This window comes from Littorina saxatilis, linkage group LG9, assembly GCF_037325665.1.
Source record: "Littorina saxatilis isolate snail1 linkage group LG9, US_GU_Lsax_2.0, whole genome shotgun sequence".
Lineage (NCBI taxonomy): Eukaryota > Metazoa > Mollusca > Gastropoda > Littorinimorpha > Littorinidae > Littorina > Littorina saxatilis.
In genome coordinates, this window is record NC_090253.1 from 11,768,390 (window position 1) to 11,790,280 (window position 21,891).

General features: G+C 42.2%; 1 protein-coding gene and 1 long non-coding RNA gene across 2 annotated transcripts in view; both read left to right on the forward strand.

Annotated features, from left to right (window-relative positions):
* The window catches only part of LOC138975267 (sterile alpha motif domain-containing protein 9-like), a 26,849-nt gene extending 7,423 nt beyond the window's left edge, over positions 1-19,426 (forward strand). Inside the window, exons 6-7 of the mRNA XM_070347922.1 lie at positions 5,342-10,125; positions 11,934-19,426. Of these exons, the coding sequence (XP_070204023.1) occupies positions 5,342-10,125; positions 11,934-12,032 (4,883 nt within the window). The 3' untranslated portion in view covers positions 12,033-19,426. The remainder of the gene's footprint in view (positions 1-5,341; positions 10,126-11,933) is intronic.
* Positions 19,427-20,792: 1,366 nt separating this feature from the next.
* LOC138975268 (uncharacterized) lies at positions 20,793-21,282 on the forward strand. Its single transcript, XR_011458584.1, has 2 exons — positions 20,793-20,919; positions 21,093-21,282. It is a non-coding gene; the product is annotated as an uncharacterized lncRNA (long non-coding RNA).
* Positions 21,283-21,891: the final 609 nt, after the last annotated feature.

Genomic DNA, 21,891 nt, shown 5'->3' on the forward strand with positions numbered 1-21,891 from the left:
ACAGGGGGAAATTGAGAAGGGGGGGAGGACCGATACTATAAACCCCAACCTGTGTACACATTGCTAACAGGAACCTGTGCACAAAATGTGTAATGTATCTCACGACAGATTATTTTTTCGGGGGGGGGGGGGGGGGGGGGGCGGGCGCATTCTTATGATTAGCCTAAGTCGCTTCGCGTCCTCAATTTAGACTTTTGAATTCAAAGTACACCCCTTTTACAAAGTAACTGATTCACCCATGTGTGTCGTGTGTATGTGCGTGTGTCTGTGTGCTTGTCTGTGTGTTTGTGTGATTGTAGTGCGATTCAGAGACACCTACTGGACAGATCTTCATGAAACTCTGTCTCCAGTTGGAAATGTCCTCCCTGTTGTGGATGGTAGGAGCGGGGTTTTGGACAAGGGGGACATTTCCAACTTGAGACGAAGTTTGAGGTAACGTGATGCATTATAACTGAAATACACAATTAGTAGTGCCCCAATATGCAAGTGTGTTCGTATCATCAACTGATAAAAAGTGTGTCCGTAGATTTTGGTTACGCGTCGCAGTGTTAGCTGTGTAGGACCTCCCACAGTCCAATGCCGCGAATTGTTGTTACAGCCCCTGACTTTTTTATGTACGGAATCCGGTAGTCTTTTTGTTGTTGTTAAATAATTATATTGCCAAACGTTATGACATTTTGGGATAATTGAACGAGTTTCAATTCACATTTGCTGAGCACCTGTGTGCTAAAAGGAAATGTCGTTTGTTTTTATCAAAACTAAAAACTAATTTTCAATGTTTATTCGTGCAAACCGTCACACAAACATGCGTGCCTCTATGAGTATGCGTGTGGCTGCTTTCGTAGTTCAGGCTAGATTACAAGTCAGCTGTGTTAGGGTGCAAGCCTTTTGATCATTTACCCCACACCAAATCCCCACCCCCACACACCCCGATACCTGTCAAATTCCCTCAAAATGCAAGAACAATTCCGTTACCTTAGATCATCAACAGAAAATAATCCTCCGGATCCTAAAGATCAGGACGAAAACATAGCGAAACACTTTAGATATCAGATACCGACTTTATGTAATGCGCTTCAAAATCATATTTGAGAGAGAGAAAGAGAGAGAGAGAGAGAGAGAGAGAGAGAGAGAGAGAGAGAGAGAGAGAGAGAGAGAGAGAGAGAGAGAGAGAGAGTATGCATGTATTCCAATTGTAAATAGTCAGAAATATAGTTATTGACTGTGTACTTATTCTTATCGCTATGAGGGGTTGGTTTGCTTGTGTGTGTGTGTGTGTGTGTGTGTGTGTGTGTGTGTGTGTGTGTGTGTTTGTGATTACTGGGGTGGGCGGGTGGTGGAGGGGGGGGTGGTATTGGATCTGGGGGAGGGAAGGGGGGGGGGGGGGGGGGGGTTGGCAGGGGGTATCGGTGCACTAAAGGCACCAAGTGTTTGGGTGTATGTGTTTGTATTGCGATTCAGAGAAAACTACTATACAGATTTTTATGAAACTCTGCACACAGTACCCACACTTCTCCCTACCGCCTGACCTACTGGGCTCCCAAATGAATGTTTTTATCAATTTTTGTCAGTCAAGATATGGGGGTGGGGGTGGTGCGGGTATAATTGTGGAGTAAGCAATAAGAAAACACCTTATGGTTTTCTTAGGTATTGCAACGGTATATAGTGAAGTTAGCTGTGTTCAAATTTGTTTATGATCTGTCGAGCCAATTTTGTGTTACAACGTTTTTGAGTGATAATTGTATGTGTACGCTCTCGCCAATCCTGGATAATTTTCGGCATGCACATTGATAAGTACCGTATTATAATAAAGTGATACTCTCCATTCTTTTATCTACACAAAGTAATGTTTTATTTATCTTTTCTAAAGATAAAAATGTCAGTTAGGATGACGTTACGAATTACAGTGTTTTCTGTAAGGTCATATGTGTCCACCCGGTACCCCCCAAAACTGACAAAACTCTTATAAAAAAAAAAAGAATAAGAAAACAAAGTTTTTTGTCTGTCTGCAGTTGTGGACATATAGCTTAGAGAAACATGTGCTCAAAATGTGTAATGGATTTCACGTGCGACTTTTTGTTCTTTCTTGTGTTGAGGTGGGGGGGGGGGGGGGGGGTGGGCGTATGCCCCTTGATCAGTCTCGGGCGCTCTGCGACCTCGATTTACACTCTTGAATTCTAAAAACACCCCCCTTACAAACTAACTGATCTACCCTGGTGTATATATATATATATGTGTGTGTGTGTGTGTGTGTGTGTGTGTGTGTGTGTGTGTGTGTCTCTGTGTGTGTGTGTGGTGTGCGATTCATAGAAATTTACTGGATAGATCTTCATGAAACTTTGCACACAAATGTTCCGACCCCCAACCCTTCACCCTGATTCAAACTCATGTATCACAAGTCCAGCGCTCTACCAACTGACCAACAGCACTCCCAAATTATTTCTTTTTTTATCATTTTTGTCAGTCAAGATATGGGGGTGGGGTTGGTACGGGAATAATTGTGAAGCAGACAATACGACAACAACTTATTTTGTTTACAGGTATTGTATCTGTATACAGTGAACTTAGCTGTGTTCAAGTTTAGTTATGTTCTGACGAGCGAATTTTTTTTAAATACGTTTTTACTACTGAAGGAGTGATATTTTTATGTGTACGCCCTCGAGAAACCTCGATCATTTTCTGAAAATGCACGTTGATAAGTACCGTTTTATGATAAAGTTATACTCTCCATTCATTTATCTACACAAACTAATGTTTCATTTATTATTTGTAGAGCTAAATATGTCAGTTGGGATCATGTTAAGAATCGCAGTGTTTTTCGCAAAATCGTACTTGACAACCCCCAGTAAAAAAATTCTAAAAAAAAGTTAATACGTCAACCTCTTTTTTTCTTTGCACAGATGTGTCCATATTGCTTAGAGGAACCTGTGCACAAAATGTGTAATGTTTCTTTCACGCGATTTGAACACACAAGTAACCCCTTAAGAATCGCAGTGTTTTTCGCAAAATCGTACTTGACAACCCCCGGTAAAAAAATTCTAAAAAAAAAATTAATACGTCGACCCCCTTTTTTCTTTGCACAGATGTGTCCATATTGCTTAGAGGAACCTGTGCACAAAATGTGTAATGTTTCTCACACGCGAATTTTTTTTAAATACGTTTTTACTACTAAAGGAGTGATAATTTTATGTGTACGCCCTCGATAAACCTCGATCATTTTCTGAAAATGCACGTTGATAAGTACCGTTTTATGATAAAGTTATACTCTCCATTCATTTATATACACAAACTAATGTCTCATTTATTATTTGTAGAGCTAAATATGTCAGTTGGGATCATGTTAAAAATCGCAGTGTTTTTCGCAAAATCGTACTTGACAACCCCCAGTAAAAAAATTCTAAAAAAAAAGTTAATACGTCGACCCCCTTTTTTCTTTGCACAGATGTGTCCATATTGCTTAGAGGAACCTGTGCACAAAATGTGTAATGTTTCTGACGAGCGATTTGAACACACAAGTAACCCCTTAAAGACAAATAAGTAGACATCCCAGTCCTTGTCCTTGAACTTTCTTCATAATATCCCTAGGATGAAATGAAAAACATTAGGTTTTTCTTTATTTTCCTTTTTAAATTCAATCAATCAATCAATATGAAGCTTATATAGCGCGTATTCCGTGGGTACAGTTCTAAGCGCTTGTCGAAGAGTTGTCAACACAGGACTAACAAAGAAACTAACATCTACAGACGGACACGAACCCTATCACACACTAGCAAACCCTGATAAACATACAACAAACAACTGTTTAACAACAAATAATGTACACATCAATAGCTAGGTCCAAACAAAATATTATGTTAACAAATTAACGTGTAGCCTTGCTTATTGTTTGGCTTGCCAAGCCTACGTCTTTCAGAAAATACTAATATATTTGAGAAGGTACATAGTTCTATAATGACTGTTAAGCGGAAGATTTTTAGTACGCTACGTTCACCATGTTGATTTTTTAGTGCTTGATTATTGGTATGTACATGTTTGTTTGATATATTTGTTGAAGATATTGTTTGTGTTATTTAAACGAGCGTTTCAATCAATGAGGCTTATATCGCGCATATTCCGTGGGTACAGTTGTAGGCGCTCTGCAGTGATGCCGTGTGAGATGAAATTTTATACGGCCAGTAGATTGCAGCCATTTCGGCGCATATTTACCTTTCACGGCCTATTATTCCAAGTCACACGGGTATAGGTAGACAATTATTAACTGTGCCTAAGCAATTTTGCCAGGAAAGACCCTTTTGTCAATCGTGGGATCTTTAACGTGCACACCCAATGTAGTGTACACGGGGGGAGGGTTCGGACACCGAAGAGAGTCTGCACACAAAGTTGACTCTGAAATAAATTTCCGCCGAACCTGGGATCGAACTCACGCTGACAGCGGCCAACTGAATACAAATCCAGCGCGCTACCAACTGAGCTATATCCCCGCGTTTGTGTGTTTCCACGACTTAGATTGACAAGATTAGATTTAATTCTGTATTTAATCATTGCTGCAGCATGAATATTGAATAAGTAAGTCTGCGTTAGTCATCATCTCTCCGACCAACTCCCCCCCCCCCCTTTTTTTTCCACCAACCTTCCCGATTTCCTTCCACCGATATTGTTCATTGTAATCCAAAGTCAAATCAACCTTCCCATCCTTGTTTACCTCCTTTGATTCATTTTTGCGACGGGCGTGGTGGTAAGACGTCGGCCTCCTAATCGGGAGGTCGTGAGTTCGAATCCCGGTCGCTGCTGCTTGGTTGGTTAAGAGTGGAGATTTTTCCGATCTCCCAGGTCAACTTATGTGCAGTGAATTAACCCCCTTCGTGTGTACAAGCAAGCACAAGACCAAGTGCGCACGGAAAAGATCTTGTAATCCATGTCAGAGTTCGGTGGGTTATAGAAACACGAAAATACCCAGCATGCCTCCCCTGAAATCGGCGTATGCTGCCAGAATGGCGGGGTGAAAACGGTCATACACGTAAAAATCCACTCTTGCTAAAAACATGAGTGAACGTGGGAGTCTAAGCCCATGAACGAAGAAGAAGAAGATTATTTTGTCACATTCTTTATTTTGTTTTACATTTCTAACAAGGGTATTAGTACTTTTTTGACTTTTGACATCATATGAAAAATAATTCCTATTTAGCTGTAAATATGTTACCACACTTAGTATAACTATAAGCTCAGCTTGTGTGGTCCCAATTGTTCCTGTTGTATTTGCAACCCCTTAATTGTTCTCACAATAAAATCTTGTTTAAACCAACTTGTAACCATGGCTGCAGGGACAACACTTTTGTTTCAGATGTGGTTGATGCTGGTGAGGCTTTGAATCCTGTTCCCTTGGAAACCATAACACCAGACAGGGTATCAGCAGTGATGAGAATATGCCTAGAGAAGCAGAACCTGAGCACGGACTTGGCCGCTCGCTTTGAAGAGGAAGACATAGACGGAGAAGTCTTGGCAGAGCTTGATGAAGGTCTCGTTGAAAAACTCTTCCCAGAGCTGACCCTCGGCAAGCGACTCAAAGTTCTGAAGGCAAGGAATGAAGCTGTTGAAGAACTGAAAAAGCCTCCAGGGAGACTTGGAAGAGAAACGTCTGGACCGGTCACACAGAAGCTGGAGACTTACAGAAGTTTTGACAGCAGACCATGCCCAAGAGACGTGTATGAGAAAGGCCACGTATTGCCGGAAGAACAATCCAGACCTGGGCACCTGCTGGAACCGCTTCACAAGTACTGCTCCTCCAGGAGAGGAACAGACACAAACCGCCTTGCCCAAGAAGCTGTGCAGTTTGCTGCTGCATGCATGAATGAACGAGTGAACGGAACCATTCATTTTGGGGTTGCAGGCAAATTTGAAGTCGACACAGCAGGGAAACTTCCAGCGGGTGGAATCTTAGGCGTACGTATCGACAAGCAGAAATGCGAGTTTGCCATCACTGAAGAAATATACCGTGGTTTCCCTCCAGACCAGCGCGAGGTAGCAATCAAATGCATCAGAGATCCGGTCTTTGTTCCTGTCGTGGGAAAGGGTGTCAGCGACAAAGACTTGTACGTTGTTGAAGTGGACATCATTCCTCAGAGCAGTCTGGTGGCCAACGATGCGTTCTTTCTGACCCCAGTCACTGGCAAACACTCACACCTGTACAGGTACGTTAACGGTTCTGTCGTGTCTGTGGAAGCACACGATATCTACGAGTTCATGAGGGTCAAAAATCAACTCTCGCTTCAACGAAAAGAGACAGAAAAGGCGTCCAGGCCAAAACCGATGGAAGTACCAAATCTCAACAGGAAGCTGCATGGACTGCTTACTGGGGAGCACGAGTTTGACTTGGTGGACATTTATCCAATTCTTTTTACAGGACCCATTTCAGGAGACATGACCAATTCATTTCTGGCAGAGAACTTCACCTTCATCAAGAGCTTGGAGCCGCTGGCTGTCTTCGACTTTGACCCTTCTATGCAGGATGCAAACGGTCAGGCCAGAGGTCTGTACTCGGTCATGGAGTCCCATCTGGGACAAGTCTACAAAGCTCTCACCACAGACAACTTTGACAAGGGCAGCACAGAAAACAGTGCATGCGGGAGTAAGGATGGCATTGCCAAACTACTAGAAAGCATTGAGAACTCTTCTTTTAAATGCTGGATCTTCTGCAATGGATACATGCCGCTTGGAAAAGAGGAGCAGCAAGCAACAACATGGCGATCACAGCGGGGCGAGGGCTTCAAGGAAGCAGTTCGCTTTTACAAAAGCAAGATCCCTTCCGAGAAAGCCTGTATTATTATTCTACTTCTGTCCAAGAACTACGATGTCGTCTTGGGAGCACTAGAAGAGATCTTCACCAAGTTTCCCGATCAGTGGATACTGGTGGCGGAGTCCGAGAAGGTGGCTCAGGACTTGATGGCAGAAGTGGTCAGAAGGAGCTACGTGGAGAAGCGGACACTGGAAGAGAGGTCAGTGATCGGAATGCCTTGGTCGCACGTCAACCAGAGCGTGATGAACATTTGTGGCTGCAACATCGGTACAGGCTGCACGCTGCCGTCCTCCACCGGCACCCCTTGCCTCATGAAGGAGAGGGAGAAGAACGAGCTGTCGGACCTCGACATCCTCAGCGTCAAGGAGTGCGAAGAGCAGGACATCGTGAGGAGGGGCACCCCAGAGCAAATCGAGAAGAAGAAAAAGAAGTTTGAGATCGACTTCTACCGCGGGAAGACAGTAAGCTGGTGGAACTTCTACTTTAGCGATCAGGTTTTGAGAAGGGCTCAGTTCCACGACCTCTTGAAGGAAGTCAACAAGAGACTGGATGGGCAGATTCAAGAGGATGAAAAAGTGGCGGTCATCTCTCTGCTTCACCAGCGAGGTGCGGGTGGCAGCACGACCGCAAGGGAAATTCTCTGGGAGCTGAGGAAAGACGTACGCTGCTGTGTGATAAAGCAAATCACCGACCAAACGTGCGATCAGATTGCACGCTTCAGGAACTTTGAAGAACAAGCGTGTCCCAGCCCCCCGCTGGTCTTGATCGACAACGAGGACCAGGAAAAGGTCTTCCAGCTTTGCTCTCACCTGAACGAGAAGGCCGGGAAGGAGGCGAAAGACAGGGGGTTTCCGGTCTTCTGCGTCCTTGTCATCTGCGTCAGGATGGCAGACTTTCCCAGAAAGAAGGACAAGTCCAAAGTCACCCTTGGGCATGCACTCCTAGCGAACGAGATTCAGTGGTTTCGCACAACGTACGAGAGACTGGAGGAGGAATACAACAGAGACCAGCTGTCTCTGCATCCCAAGCTTCTCATTTCCTTCAACATTCTGAAGGAAAACTTTGACCAAGGGTACATCAAACATGCGGTTGAAGAGTTTGTCAGCAAGATAACTGAATTCCGTGAGAAGCAGCTTCTTAAGTACATCGCCCTGATCAACAGCTTTGACCCGGATTTCAAAAGCATCCCCATGAGCTGCTTCAACCCGATCATGTGCCCCAGCCAGGCCAAGGGAAAAGAGCGACCGCGACTCGGGCAGAAGACTTTCTCAAAAGGTGACATTCACTGGGAGGCGCGTCTCAGCCAGTCCATCAACGTTCTCCTGAACAGAACCTCTGAACTGTGCCTCGGGGGCGACGTGAAGAGTGTCCGCATCATCAGCAGCTACCTGTCCCGGGAGGTCCTCAAATACCTCTGTCAGCAGGACGGCAAGAAAATCAGTGACGTCATACTGGAGTTCCTTCATTCCGACGTCTTCAAGCCCTACAACGAATCCTCCGTCCAGAGTCTGCTGGTCAAGATCATGAAGGACATGCTGAAGAAGAGAGCTGAGTACAAAAAGGGGAAGGCAAAGTTCTCCCCCATTATCCTGGAAATCGGAGAAAAAGAAGGTTACGATCAAGCAGCGCAAGTGCTGAAGGTTGGTTTTGAGAAATTTGATGATCCCATGATTGCACAGCAAATTGCACGGATCTACATTCACTGTCAGAACTGGAAACTGGCTGAGAAGTACACAAAGATAGCCCAAGACATGAAACCCAAAAGCTCCTACATGTGCGACACGCACGGCCAGGTATACAAGGAGAGACTGATTGGCGTGCTGAAAGACAGGCTGGAGAGCGAGAAGATGCTGGAAGGCGAGGAAGCCAGAGACGTATTGGACATGGCGTTCGAAGCTATCAAAATCTTCCGACGTGAACAAATGCTCAGCGATGAAGACTCCAGCCCAGAGTACAACAACTGTGGGTTCTTCTCAGAGCTTCGAGTGGTGGTGACCTTGCTCGACTGCTGTCGCTTTTTCCCAGCTTTCAAGTTTGACCAGGGCGCCAAACTGCACAAGTTCTTGGTGAAGAAGGCAGACATTCCACACGAGCTGCTTGAGATCGGAGATGACCGCATTGCTCAACTGAAAATGCTGTACTTTGTTTACCAGAAGCCCATGAGACGCCTGGAAGACGAGCAGATTCAGCTGAAAGAAGATTCGTGCTACCAGTACAGCCCCAGCTACACCAGCAGTATCAAGGATCGCATGATGTTCGTGCACCTGCAGGAGTGCCTGGACACCTACTTTGGGGAGGACTCAGACTTCGTCCCAATGGATCTCAGTGAGGAGGATGCTTGTGAGTTCAGAAGGAGACGAGTCAGAAGAAGGGGAGGCAACTCGCTCCGGTCAATTTATGGCCTCCGCGATGAGGAGAATGCGAAGAGAGAGTATGCAGGCATGCATGCTTTGATCGAGAAAAACGTTCTGTCCAACTTCTGCAATGCCTTTGATCTGAAAACCATCCTCAGTCTCACCATGGCCCGCATTTCTCAGGACGAGAGCTGCGCTCGGAGGATTCCCCTGGAGTGCGTGTTGGACTGGGCGCTGCAGTTGTACGACAAGGCCAAGCTGGAACCGCTCCCTTACCTGGAGGCCTACCTGTACCTCGTCATGCTCCACTGGCCCACAGCGTGGCGTGTCGAGCAGAACCTCAACCTGTGCCCCTGCAACAAGATCAAGGAAGTGATCAAAGAATGGAAGGTGGCTTTTCAGAACAACCACCCCGCTCAGAGGGAGGAGGAGGGCAAGAAGGTGGCTGACAGGCGGAAGAGCACAACTCTCTTCTTCCTCGGCCAAGGTGGAGGCTACAGAGAAATCGTTTTCTACAGCGAGCTGCAAGGCTTTGAGTGCGGTCACAAAATGGTGGACAGCATCTGGAACACACCGGAAGCCAAGAAGCGCCTCATGAAGCTGAAAGGAACGCTGCTGTACGGAGGAGGGGAGATGTCGGTGACCATCCACTCTCCCAAGGGCAGCGCCACCCCCCTCACCATTCCCACCTCCTTCCCCATCAAGGACGCCTCCCTGTGGCAGAAGAGTGTCCGCTTCGTGCTGGGCTTCTGCTGGTCCGGCCCCAAGGCTTTCTCCGTCACCCGTGATGATGAGACTATAGACCTTCAGGCGGCCTCCACCCCCATCAACTTCCCCGAGCCCCGCAAGCCCTTTGACCGCAGAGAGCAGAAGATGATGTCCATTGTCGCTGTCCACGAGTTCTGGACTCGCTTCTACGCCATCCGCACTGAGCGGGGTAAGCTGGACACAGACATCCGTCTGAATGAGAAAAACCGGGTGAGTTACGTTCCTTTTGTTTGAATTTATTAGGAAGATAGTTATGTTGTTCTTCATGCACCTTGCACTTTTTGTTGTGTGTGCATCACTTATAGTTTCATTCTCGTAAAACTGCTCTTATTTGAACTTGCAAGTTACTGTTTAACATGTGTTCAGGGATCGCGCTAGCTTTTTAAAAAACGCGTAAGTCATACGCAACGAAACGAAAAAAACGCGTCACGGACCAATATTTTTGCGTACTACGAAAACACGTACAGACACAAACAAAACACGCACGAAAGGCTTAAAGACACTCCTTACCTAAATACGGCGAGTTTTCCTGTCGAACTCCGCGCACGCCTGTCGAATAACACCCCTGCTGTCTCCAACCTTCGGGCCTTGCGAGTTTGTTTCCCGCTCTAATACGACTAGACACACTTTCCGCCTTTTGGAAGCGCGAGATGGGAGAGCAGCTAATGTCTGTTTCATTATCCGACAAGACATTATCTGGTAATACCCTCGTTACGTTCGTTTGCGATACTTCGATGCAAAAAGAAACGGACTTTAGTTTTGACGTGCAGATTTCATGTGTGTCGTCACTTCTTGAGCCCTATAGTCAGTTTCAGGATCGGGTGATTATTAAGTCAGAGCAAAAGCGCTGCGTGAAGACAAGAAAAAGTTACAATATTTTTGCGTATGGCTAACGCGGCGCGGCGAAAAAAACGCGTCAGCGACTTTTAAAATGCGTCAAATACGCAAAAATCATGCGTAAACGCGATCCCTGTGTGTTGCTTCCAAATGCCGTCATTCATTAAACCAAATTGATTGGTTTAAAAGAGATGCTTCGATTCTCTTTACCCACACAGAATTCTCTCTCTCTCTCTCTCTCTCTCTCTCTCTCTCTCTCTCTCTCTCTCTGTCTCTCTGTGTCTCTCTGTCTCTGTCTCTCTCTCTCTCTCTCTGTGTCTCTCTCTCCCTGTGATCTTTATTGGCCAAGGTTGCTGGATTTGTTAAAATTCTGCATAGATCACAAACGACTACAAAGTCAGTTTTTGATCTATAATGAGTGCATGCATTGTCTGACAGGCTATGGAAAGTGTAATTTTTAGCCCATCACATATTTATGTAATAAAGTAGCTTTGTCCGTTTGAAACGTAAGTATACGTTTTGAACATAAAATTATGTTTAGTGATACATGTAGTTCCTGTTCCTGTTTATATAATTTATTTGCAGTGAGTGTGGCAATATATGTTTTCATGAATGTGAGAGATAATGGCAACTACATGTAGTTTGTGTATTGTAATGAAAGAGGAATGTTTCTCTATTTACATTTAGTCAAGTTATCCAATCGTTTTGTATTGGCATGCTTTGCCGAGGCAGCTCGATCTGTCTCAATTTACTTGTTTTGGACCGGCACGGTTGGCCTAGTGGTAAGGCGTCCGCCCCGTGATCGGGAGGTCGTGGGTTCGAACCCCGGCCGGGTCATACCTAAGACTTTAAAATTGGCAATCTAGTGGCTGCTCCGCCTGGCGTCTGGCATTGGTATGGGGTTAGTGCTAGGACTGGTTGGTCCGGTGTCAGAATAATGTGACTGAGTGAGACATGAAGCCTGTGCTGCGACTTCTGTCTTGTGTGTGGCGCACGTTAAATGTCAAAGCAGCACCGCACTGATATGGCCCTTCGCAAAAAACACAAAACAATACTTGTTTTGATGGGATTTCAGAGTCGATCTTTTTATTTTCAGGTCGACGGGTTGACCAAATGTTTTGATGCAACTTGTTTTTGTTATGTAATACTTAACTCACAAAGAATGTGATGTTTTGTTGCAGATGAAAAGCGAGGGCTTGCAGAAGGAGAAGGTGAAACTGGAAAGGGAACGCGAGGATCTGGTGCAGAAGAGAACGTCAGTGCTGCAGGGTCCTGACTAGTGATGAGACTTGCGATGAAATAAGTGATGAGACTTGCGATGAAACTAGTAATGAGACTTGCGATGAAATAAGTGATGAGACTTGCGATGAAACTAGTAATGAGACTTGCGATAAAACGGGAAAGGAGATCCTCTCTTTGTTTTGTCAAACCTGTCCAAAGGGGAGCAACTGCAGGTGCATCTTTGTGGTGTCAGTCACAACCTACCAAAGACTGTGATTCGTCATGGCGACCGAGCAGAAACTTGACGCACTACCAGTCATATTGAGTGCAGAAGAAGACGTTAATGTTTTTTGTGCGGTAAGTTTCTTTGTTTTAACTGTGTGGTGTGGCTTGTCTAATTACATTGAAATTATTGAGTGATTTCTGCTGTATGTTTTGGGATGATACGGATATGGTACTGCTGTACTTAGTAATGATGACACGAAGTCTCATTAGGGTAGAGTCATAGTCAAAGGTGTATCAAATGTTCTTAGTATTGACAATATTTTGATGTTTTTACTAGTCCAATATGTTGATGATATGAGATATTGTTTATTTTAGGAATGATATGATAACATGTGCGTGTGCGTGTGTGTGTGTGTGTGTGTGCGCGTGCAGTCTTATGCTTAACGTTTTCAAGTATTCTCTGCATATGATCGAAGGACAGGTTGAAAGATTAGGCTTAGCCTAAAACCTTTATCCTTGTGTAATAAATTTCTGACTTCTGACTTCTGACTTCTGAGTCCTGTCTTTTACATCGGGTTTCAAGAACCCATGCTAAAAACGGACATTTTGTGATTTTGTCAGACGTGATCGTAATTCACACGACATGGATATTTCTCTCAGAGCTTGTCCCTTCCTTGTTTCATATATAGTATGTTGTTTACAGATTCTGTACAATTTTTTTGTTACACTTTTTAAAGTACTGAGACCTCTACAATGGGATATTTTGTTCAAGTTTATAGATTCTTTTAAAGTGTTTATTCTTGCCCCCCTCCCCTCCGAACATGGTCAAAGAAAAGTGTATTTGTATAAGGATGTAGGTGCCAGGTTGTGGATGTTTTTATTTTGAATCTGGTGTAGGTTCCTTTTTTATTTTTTTTCAACGATTTTGCTTTGTACAAGATTAAACTACTTTATTAACAGCTATTGTGTTTTCAGCGTAGCAATAGGGTCCGATATTTAGACGAGACAAGTAGGGGAAGGGCCCCTAATATGGACCACTTTTTGCTGATAACTAGCTTGTTTTCTTACGAAGAAGTTTCATTTTATTGTTGGTAGTCCTTCTCTCTTAGTGCAACCGTTAGGCCTAATTAGAGTGAAATAGCTTTGATAGACATTCAGTAAAAATTAAATACAGAAACAAATCACGAATGGTCCACATTAGGAGCCTGGGCGCCCAATATGGACCAGTGAAGCGGCCTTCACGAATCACTGTAAAAAGCCCCCTGTACTTCAAAATAACATGATACAACTTAGTGTGCAAGTCAGACTAATTCAAATATGCTTTAGATTTAGCTGTTTCGGGTTGATGAGAGCATTATTTGAAGCACACCAGGAAACTGAAGAAGCTTATCAAAAACAGAGTGAAAATAAGTGAAATTATCAACTTCCAAAAAAAAAATACTATTTGTTATATTTTTTTGAAATCTCGAGGGCTAGTTAATTGCCTTTAGCTTTTATTTTCTTCGATTTGTTGAAGGTGGTCCATATTAGGGGATTCACACATATTTTGAGGTTTTGCTATTATTTTTTGTTTGCAGTAGAAACTCGGGGTACACACTGCTAAAATGTAACAAATACGTCCTTAGCTGTCATATATAGCCATTTGTGTGTGATAAAAGCTTTGGCTGTGGACAGAAACGAGTCCGTTTCAGGCGGCAAATTTAGAGTGAACGCTGCCAAAAGTGAAAAAAAGCGAAAACGCGTAACGGTTTTGAGGTTTGTGTTTCTGCAACTGTTTTGACATGTGCAACTTATCCAGAGAGGGTGAATAAAGCGAATGAAATTGTTTTGAGCGCTCTAGCGCCGTTAGTTTGTCAGAACCGGAGGTGGTCCATATTAGGAGCCGGTCCATATTAGGAGCCTTTCCCCTATAATGCCGACGAGTCGAAGACGAGTCGCATTATACTTGTTCGAGTCTAAATATCGGACCCTATTGCTACGCTGAAAACACAATAGCGTTTATATAGCTATTCTGACATTATATTCTGTGTTAAAATCATGTTTTTGTCAGCAACAACTACCAGAATATGGTCCATGTCGTTGATTGCAGACGACGGTTATAGTGCGCATATCCCTTTGCGCATGAAGCCACGGTAATCACCGAACATTGAAAAACCCACGGTGACGGACAAGTATTACGGAGAAAACTCGAGATAACCGGATGTTTAACATTACGCCAATATGCTAGGAATCAAATGACGTCATGACGTATCATGCTTGCTTATACGTTTATTCTATGTTCGAAAGTCTGACTTCAGTTGGGGATTTGCGTGATGAAGACCTCGGTAAATCTGTAGATGATAAGAGAACAAGGATTGTCTCAGAAGAAACGACTAAATGTTTCAAACCGGTAACTTCATTTCAACATTGCACTAAACAATGGACGTTCTATGTGACAGGAGAGTTTGCTGATTTTGTGTTAAACATTGGAAATGGAAGATCGTCTGCTAGAATCAAAGATAGGTCGCTTCAGATTGCAGCTTCTTGAACTTTGCAAGGTTTGTTGCCTGTTAAAGAACTGGATTTTACACGTAATGTATGTCATTTACAGAAAGCAACAAAAAGCACAAAGCAAATGGCATCGTCTGTCGACTAGTCACAGAAACAAACCTGGCGAGGTATGCGTGTACTTTATACACGTGGAAAAAACCGGAACCATGCGTCTTTGTTATTGCCGATATCGTTTACCAACTTCCGTAGCGTTATCCTTGGATGATCGCAATATGGATGTGTCTATCAGAATAGCTATATTTGTCGATGTTGTTACATTTACCAAGACTCGAATATGTGTTTTGTGGATATTTGTATTTGTAACCATATTTTGATACATGTTTATGTTTTCTTAAAACAAGATGTAGTCACCTGCGTTTATATTTCTTTAGCAAGATTTTGATGCCAGTTTTGTGGCTGTTTTGATTTTACAAAACCACCTTCATTGGTAATACATTGTCTGCTTCGTGAATGATTGCCAATATTATGAAACCACTTACCTGATAATATTCTCTCGAGCAAAATATAGTACACTGTGTTCCTATTGCCGCAAGTCGTTTTTGGGAATGTAAAAAAAACATGAAATAGAGATAATCACAGGAAACCTTTGAAACCGTATTTGATTAAGATAAGAATGCTCGGTTACTGTTTGTCGATCCGGAAGATGTTAGAACATAGAAGGTGTCTTCTTCTTTTTCTTCTTTTTCTTCTTCGTTGATGGGCTGAAACTCCCACGTTCACTCATGTTTTTTCACGAGTGGGTTTTTACGTGTACGTTTTTACCCCGCCATTCAGGCAGCATACGCCGATTTCGTGGGAAGCATGCTGGGTATTTTCGTGTTTGTATAACCCACCGAACTCTGACATGGATTACAGGAACTTTTCCGTGCGCACTTGGTCAATACAAAAATTGGGACCAGTCAAACACACGGTTAGGGAGTTATTGGTGGATTAAGATTCTACAAGGACTTATACAGAAACATATTCATGGTCAAAGGGAAATAACCTTCTCAGTTGGTGGCAGTGAGAATGGGTGCAGTGAGAATGGTTATTTCCCTTTGACCAACGGGGGTGTTTTTCCTACCTCAAAGGAATTTCTTGTTATAGTAAGAATCCATTGCGTTTGATATTATGTCGAGGACACTACATCAGATTATTCTGTACTATCTGGCTTTTGCTGGTTTATGGATGTTCGCCACTTTTATGAAACCACCTTCACTGGCACATTCATCTGTATTGTGGATGATTGCTGATGGATTTTTATTTGTATTAAACCACATCAATTGCCAGTATGTCTGTTTTGTGGAAGATTGCTGATTTGGATAAATAGATATGTATATTTGTGGATGATTTCTGATTTTATACAATTTATTGGAAATTGATTTATGATTTGTGGGTAATTGCTAATTTTTTGGTCCCACCTATTTTTGGCAACATATATGATAAATTGCTGTTTAAATGAAGAAAGAAAAAACGGTTGTAAATGCTGTTAAAAATGTGTCACAATTGTTTTTAACATTTAATTTTGTAAATCTTTTTGCTCACACCAGTATGCTTTTGTCCCATGTTTATGTATGCGCTGTTTATCTTGGGGAAAAGGGGTAAGTAGCAAAACCTTGAAGTACATTCGTTTTTAGCTTGTTTGAGTGCAGAAAAAAAGACTTTGTCGTAATTTTTTTTATTGTTCATTTAAAATGCGGTGTTTGTTTACTTTTATATGTTGCTGATAAGGACCTGCGATGCTTTGTATATGAGCTGTGAGGTTGATATCGGCAATTGTGATATCTCGTTTTGCAGTGTTTGCTGACATTATGTAGGTTGGTAAAGTCGGAGCAGATGATGACATGCGTGCTATGAATTAGTCGGCTTGTTTTAATGCAGAGAATACCAGGATGACTCTCCCTTGTAAAGCTCATGAAATTCACGAAATAAATCTTCCAACCTAATCAGAAGTATTACAAGGTAAAAAGTTTTTGTCAAACTAGACATGTGGCATTGATATTGTCATCATGCGGTCGTTTAGAAATAATGATTTAAATAAAATGTTGATATTTTGCGGCATTTCTAGTCTATTTCTAAGATGCCATGCCTGTTTCAGGGCGACACGTGCGGGGCATGTGTCAGTATTACAGAACGTGATAGATTCATCTAACACCTGCCCACATTCTGGTCAGTCGTAATTGTTTCAATATGACTTCTTTTCACACCCCTCTTTAAAACCGGCACGGTTGGCCTAGTGGTAAAGCGTCCGTCCCGTGATCGGGAGGTCGTGGGTTCGAACCTAAGACTTTAAAATTGGCAATCTAGTGGCTGCTCCGCCTGGCGTCTGGCATTATGGGGTTAGTGCTAGGACTGGTTGGTCCGGTGTCAGAATAATGTGACTGGGTGAGACATGAAGCCTTCGACTTCTGTCTTGTGTGTGGCGCACGTTATATGTCAAAGCAGCACCGCCCTGATATGGCCCTTCGTGGTCGGCTGGGCGTTAAGCAAACAAACAAACAAACCCCTCTTTAAATGGGAGAGTATAGGGTTCACTCTGTGTTTTCCTTTTCACCATCGCTGTTCAATCGTGTCCAGTTTTGATCTTCTGTACATATAAATGAAAGGTCAGCACACGTGCTGTTTATTTTCCAGTTTTCAATCTGGAGGGGGTTGAGTTTTGGCGGTGAAACCGCTCCTTTGGACAGGTTTGATTTCTAGCTTTATTCTTCCCGCAGTTGGTATCTAATGATACTGCTTTTTAGTCAACTGCGTTAAAAACGTGATTCGTGGCATTCGTAGAATCTTGTATTTTGATGAAAAAATATGAAGCATTTCTTTTTCATTTTACATCTAGTCAAGTTTTGACTAATTGTATTCAGATAGACCGGGACTCGAGACGAGGGTCTGTGTGTTTGACTTGTGTGTGGGCGTGGAGCAATTTCCCGAAAACTGCTGGGCAGATCTTTAGGAAAAACCCCTGTACATGAACGTTTTTCCAGACCCTATCTCAGATATGTTCTCACTTTTTCGAGAAATGCCTTTGATGTCGTCATATCCGGCATTTAACAGAAGTTGAGTCGGCTCTATGACAACATTATTTTTCAATCAAATGGGATTACATTTTGGTCAATCTTTTTACTCGGTCTGGACATATGGGATTACATTGCAGCTTGGAAACCGAAACGTAAATTTATTAATTTGTTCTTTTAAATTAAACAACAAACAAATGAAATTGGAATTTTAGAAACAATTTCCAAAATGATTGCGTTGCAATTAATTAGAATTTCTGAATGAAATTTAAAAAAACCCAACTTAGATAAGTCGTGTTTACTGGGAAACTCTTGCCAAATAACAGAAATTCGACTCTATGTTTGCGGCATGCAAAATTGTCCAAGGAACTTTATTCGTTTGAGTTTCGTTATAACTAACTCGATCATGGCCTTTCATACATTCGATCGTTCAGCAATAAAATCTATATTTGACTTAATATGGGATCTTTGTTTGGTCGACTTAACTGGGGATCGTATGAACCCAATAAATCATACTGAATGGCTGCAAATTGACCATCAAATTAGTTTTTGGCGTTTTGTTTACAACTTGAGCTTTAAAACCCTTTTGAATAGTTTCAGATCTCAATACGTTGCCCTTTGGCCATGATGTATAATACTTTTTAACGTTAGTTTTGAAAAAGTTTAAATAGAGAGGACAACCGTTATTGGGGATCCGCATTTTTCATTGTGCAAGAACAGGAAAATTCAACGCCTGTTGGGAACTGGTTGAGAGTGTTCAACATTGCCCCCTACCTAACCAACATTACTTAATTGCTGACTCAGTATTACAGTAATGAGATGTTTTACACTCTCGATGCTTCTTGTTTACTTTATGTGCCAATATTTTCTTGTTGCTGAACATTTAAATTTGTGCTTTTGTTTTGTTTTGTCTAGCTGCTTCATTTGGGGTAATCCGTGTGTGTGTGTGTGTGTGTGTGTGTGTGTGTGTGTGTGTGTGAGAGAGAGAAGTAGGACTTTTAAGATTGGGCGAGCATAATGCCATGGTCTGTAATTATATTTCACGCCATGAACGAGTGCCATAATTACTTATTATCATTATTTGACCGTATTCAACATCTAATACCTCGTTTGAAGTGTCCCTCTGCACCAGAAAGAATTGGTCAGTATGCTTTTGTCTGGCGGGACCTTGATTGTGATATGAATGCTTGGAGGTTTTCTTGTACAATAGAATGTGATGCGGCAATTTCATATTGACAAGTCTGTGCTTAATTAGTTACTCTTTGTTTATTGTTGTTATGAATTCCTTCAATTTTTATCTTCTGGTGTACGTTGTGCCAATTTTGTTTACTGTTCAGATGTGTTCTCTTCAAACGATTTTAAGTAAGAAAAGTAGGAATTAATATGGGAAGACTTGAGTTTATAGAATATTTGAAGTCATGTTTTACTTTTATACCTGCATATAATGTTATTGTCAACAAATGGTGAACAGTAAATCTAATATGGAAAGACTTGAGTTTATAGAATATTTGAAGTCATGTTTTACTTTTACACCTGCATATAATGTTATTGTCAACAAATGGTGAACAGTAAATCTGATAAGGAAATGGAGCTTGATTTGTTTGACTCGTAATGGAAAAAGAGACTTTTGTTCTTTTGTCGAATGCGTGGATGAGTCCTTACCAATGATGTACGGCAGTGTGTGTGAGAGAGATTGTGTGTGTGTGTGTGTGTGTGTGCTTGTGTGTGAGAGAGATTGTGTGTGTGAGAGAGAGATTGTGTGTGTGTGTGAGAGAGAGAGAGAGATTGTGTGTGTGTGAGAGAGAGTGTGTGTGTGTGATTGCGTGTGTGAGAGAGATTGTGTGTGTGTGAGAGAGATTGTGTGTGTGTGTGAGACAGATTGTGTGTGTGTGAGAGATTGTGTGTGTGATAGAGATTGTGTGTGTGTGAGCTTGTGTGTGTGTGTGTGAGAGATTGTGTGTGTGTGTGAGAGATTGTGTGTGCGTGTATATATGTGTGTGTGTGTGTGTGTGTGTGTGTTCTCTTATGTAATGTTATGTGTGATAATTCAGTTTATGCGTTCAGTGACTATGTCACGGTCAGGATATTTAGTCGTAGCAACCAAAGTCATGCACAATTGGTTTACAACACACACACACACACACACACACACACACACACACACACACACACACACACACACACACACACACACACATTATCTTGATTAATCAGTGACAATGAAAAACCTTGAAAATAAAATAGAACAACCAGCAGCACAACGAACTGATTTAATCAGGAAAACCAACATGCAAGTCCGCTTATTTATTAAATATATATACCTTTTACACCCATACCCAGCCAGAAAATGCCTTTATATGTGTGAATATAGGCCAATACATGATATGTTTTAGGATTTTAACCCACAAGGTCCAGTGGTGATGATAGAAATATACGTTTAATGCAGTTTTTATTTGCTCGGGGTATTTGACTACTGTTACTTCTGGTAAAAACGAGCAAGCTTACCATCACAGATCTAATCAGACTCTCACACTCCTGGAAAGCTTACTTTATGTTAAACACATACCATGACTGAATCAATAGCCTGCCTGGCTCCAGTGAAAACATGGATTTTTGTCCCTAACTGTTGTTTTAAAATTGAAACAGGAAACTGAAGGTAGGAAAATATCTTTTGTAAGTGTGTTATATAATTAAATAAAGTGAAGTACAAGAAGAGCAAAATTACCGCAAGCAAACAAGGCAGAGTAAGGCGTCAAACAATAAAATATAAAATGCTCCCATAAGGTGGAGAAACACCCACGATTGACGTCAGTGACAAAGGTTGTTTCCCTGTTGTGTGTTAAATGTAATTGGATAAAGTGAAGTACACTATGAGCACACTATGAGCACACTATGAGCACAATCACAGCAAGCAAAATACGAAAAATAACGCGTCAAACAGTACAATAACATATACAATGCTCCCATAAGGTGGAGAAACACCCACGATTGACGTCAGTGACAAAGGTTGTTTCCCTGTTGTGTGTTAAATGTAATTGGATAAAGTGAAGTACACTATGAGCACACTATGAGCACAATCACAGCAAGCAAAATACGAAAAATAACGCGTCAAACAGTACAATAACATATACAATGCTCCCATAAGGTGGAGAAACACCCACGATTGACGTCAGTGACAAAGGTTGTTTCCCTGTTGTGTGTTAAATGTAATTAGATAAAGTGAAGTACACTATGAGCACACTAGTATGAGCACAATCACAGCAAGCAAAAAACGCAAAATAACGCGTCAAACAATAACATATAAAATGCTCCCATAATGTGGAGAAACACCCACGATTGACATCAGTGACAAAGGTTGTTTCCCTGTAGTTCCCTACAGAACAAAATCTCAACGTACAAAATCCACGGAAATAGTCACCTTGTATTACAAATTACAGCTGTGAACATTCGCTACCGAAGTGAGGAAGTTAAAAGAAAAGATATCAAAGAGTGTCAACAAGTGATTTAATAAAACCTATGTGCAATAGACGATGTGCGGAGATAACTCTGTCGGGTTTGTATGGCTTGTGAAAGAGTGAATGTCCTTGCTTTAAGGGGGACACACACGTGCTCCTTGTCCACGTGTTTTTGACACACCCCTCGCATCTCGAATGCTTCTTGTTTACTTTATGTGCCAATATTGTCTTGTAGTTGAATATTTAAATTTGTACTTTTGTTTTGTTTTGTCTAGCTGCTTCATTTGGGGTAATCCGTGTGTCTTTCTGTGTGTGTGTGTGTGTGTGTGTGTGTGTGTGTGTGTGTGTGTGTGTGTGTGCACGTGTGTCAGTGTGTGTGTGTGTGTGTGTGTGTCACTGTGTGTGTGTGTGTGTGTGTGTGTGTGTGAGAAGTACTGAGGACTTTTAAGATAAGGCGAGCATAATGCCATGGTCTGTAATTATATTTCACGCCATGAACGAGTGCCATAATTACTGAAGTATGATCATTATTTGACCGTATTCAACGTCTAATATCTCGTTTGAAGTGTCCCTCTGCACCAGAAAGAATTGGTCAGTATGCTTTCGTCTGGCAGGACTTTGACTGTTATATATATGCTTGGAGGTTTTCTTGTACAATATAATGTGATGCGTCAATTTCATATTGACAAGTCTGTGCT